Source organism: Galeopterus variegatus, unplaced genomic scaffold (genome assembly GCF_000696425.1).
Source record: "Galeopterus variegatus unplaced genomic scaffold, G_variegatus-3.0.2 Scaffold6789, whole genome shotgun sequence".
In the NCBI taxonomy this organism is placed as follows: domain Eukaryota; kingdom Metazoa; phylum Chordata; class Mammalia; order Dermoptera; family Cynocephalidae; genus Galeopterus; species Galeopterus variegatus.
In genome coordinates, this window is record NW_007732900.1 from 97,729 (window position 1) to 100,411 (window position 2,683).

Sequence of the window (2,683 nt, forward strand, 5' to 3'; positions counted from 1 at the left end):
CAACACCGAGGGTTGTGATCCCGTTGCCAGTCCCGGTCCGGTACGGGCGCAACACTGAGGGTTGCGATCCGTTGCCGGACACGAAAAAAGACAAAAAGGAAAAAAAAAAAAGAAAACCTTGGAAAGAATGTGCAATCGTCATACTGCTGGAGACTTAGAGAGGATGAATGTCATAAGCCCTCTGGTCTTACCTTTATCTATTTTAGGCTTTCTAGGCAAGAAAAAGGAGTTCTGGGCTCTCTGTTTTTGCCCCTGTTCCTCACTATTGGAAAAGGGATGAGCTCTGGCATCTGTCTGTTTTAGTCACTAAATCAATGTAAGCCCAAGGGTTGGCTCCAAATGTTATGGTTAATTTAGACCTAGAATCTTTAAGGTTAATGTAAGATGTATACACAGATATTTACTACTCAAAGAAATAGGAGGGTACTTCAAAAAGCTCATGGAAAAATAGAATTAAAAGGTAATACGAAACTTTCCATGAACTTTTTGAAGACCCCTTGTATGTGGTAACAGCGATAATTGCTCTATTAATATTTGCTGAGTGAAAAAATATAAAAGCTCTCATTTATTTGCCAAATGATCATCAACTATCCTCTCTGTGTCAGATGGAAAGATCCTCGGGTCCTAGTCTTCAAGGAATTAAATCTCGTGTGAATGAGAGACAGTTTCCTATATAAAATGCCATATTAAAAACTGACTGATTTTCCTATATTTAAATACTTGAACAAATAAAATCATTTTCATCACCATCTGATTTCTCACTTTATGAAACACAAAGCATTATGTATTATCAAGAGAGGAAACCTGCCTCATAGTGAAAATTGGTTATGTAACAGCAGTTTTGAACTGCAGTGAGCTGCAAATGTGGGTCGCTAGATGATGGGAACACTTTCCTTCCCCTCCTGCAGATTAAAGTCGCTGTGTCTGCAGACAGAGATTGTATCCGGGCCTACCAGCCTCAGATTTCTTCTACTAACTACAACACCTTAACACTAAATGTTAAGACGCGTGAACCTGATAATCTTCTCTTCTACCTCGGTAGCAGCACCAGTGTAAGTTACGGTCCTGTGGAATGCAACGATGAGTCTTATGAATGTATATATTTACTTAATTGACACTTTTCTGATGGAAAAAAATAAGGCCTTAGAGAAATCACTGAATTCTGCTATAGGGACTAACCTTTGCTAAAGTGGTAGCATTAGATTAAAAGTAAACAACCTGCAAACTTGAATGCCTATGAGGACTGAAATGACATTTCTGAACAATGCGTCCCCCTGCCGTCTTAATAGCAAGTCGTGGAAATACAACACTGCTTGATGCCCTCTGTGACCCCTGCAGTAACTGAGTATCGGAATTGTAAAGTTTTACCCAGGTCCTTCCTGCCAATAAGATTCCAGATCATTGATGCCCTTGGCTGTGCCAGTGGGATGAGTCAGAACCCTTGGGAGTGTTAGGGCAGAACTGTTAACAAGCACACATGGGATCTGATGTGTCTTCTTAGGAGACGAGACTAGAGTGCAGGCAAGCCCCTGAGTGGGGTTCCATGGCTCCCGTCTTGCAGAGAATATTTCACATCCGTTTGTTGCCTGAGACTGGGCAGAAGGACAATTGCAGCGCCGTCTCCCATGCTCCCTGGGGACAGCTGGTTTTCCTGGGGAACTGTAAGGGGGGCATTGTGGAGGGCCGTGCCAGGCACAGACAGGAGGCACCACTGTGCAGTCGTGGTCGCTGTCCCCAGTACTCTGAGTCGGGCTCCACCTGCCCTTGGCTGTGCCAGTGGGATGAGTCAGAACCCTTGGGAGTGTTAGGGCAGAACTGTTAACAAGCACACATGGGATCTGATGTGTCTTCTTAGGAGACGAGACTAGAGTGCAGGCAAGCCCCTGAGTGGGGTTCCATGGCTCCCGTCTTGCAGAGAATATTTCACATCCGTTTGTTGCCTGAGACTGGGCAGAAGGACAATTACAGCGCCGTCTCCCATGCTCCCTGGGACGGCTGGTTTTCCTGGGGAACTGTAAGGGGGGCATTGTGGAGGGCCGTGCCAGGCACAGACAGGAGGCACCACTGTGCAGTCGTGGTCGCTGTCCCCAGTACTCTGAGTCGGGTTCCACCTCCAGGGAGGGAAGCGTTGAAAGACAAGAGAAGATAGCTTTTTGGTTTTGTTTTTTTTTTTTCTTTTTAAGAATAGAGAAAAAGCTGTAAGAATTTGTTTTTTAAAGTGTTTTGGTGGTCGTGCCAGCAGTCCAGTGTATAACTCCATCCCCACTCGTGCCCCACCCAGTCTGACTTCCTTGCTGTGGAGATGCGGCGAGGGAACGTGGCCTTCCTGTGGGATATGGGCTCCGGCTCAGCACGGGTGGAGTTTCCTGACTTCCGCATTGACGACAACCAATGGCACAGCATCCATGTATCCAGGTAGTGGAGAAAGTTCTCTCGGGATTATCTCTCTTTGTAAACTGTGTCTTACAAGTAATGACATGCTTGTGACATCATATAGGCTTTGAAACTTGGGGAAAGTCAGATTATAATCAAAGAATACTTGGTTTAGGGGCCGGCTCGGTGGCGCACTGCTACAGTGCGCCGCTTGGAAGCGCAGTGGCGCTCCTGCCGAGGGTTCGGATCCCACATACAGACCGGTTCCCACTCACTGGCTGAGCGAGGTGCGGGTGCGACACCGAGGGTT

At 46.4% G+C, this 2,683-nt stretch overlaps 1 protein-coding gene across 1 annotated transcript in view; it reads left to right on the forward strand.

Annotated features, from left to right (window-relative positions):
• LOC103606701 (laminin subunit alpha-1-like) overlaps positions 1-2,683 on the forward strand; it is a 22,797-nt gene that overhangs the window by 2,087 nt on the left and 18,027 nt on the right. The window contains exons 3-4 of the mRNA XM_008591256.1: positions 909-1,052; positions 2,282-2,415. Coding sequence (XP_008589478.1) covers positions 909-1,052; positions 2,282-2,415 — 278 coding nt within the window. The remainder of the gene's footprint in view (positions 1-908; positions 1,053-2,281; positions 2,416-2,683) is intronic.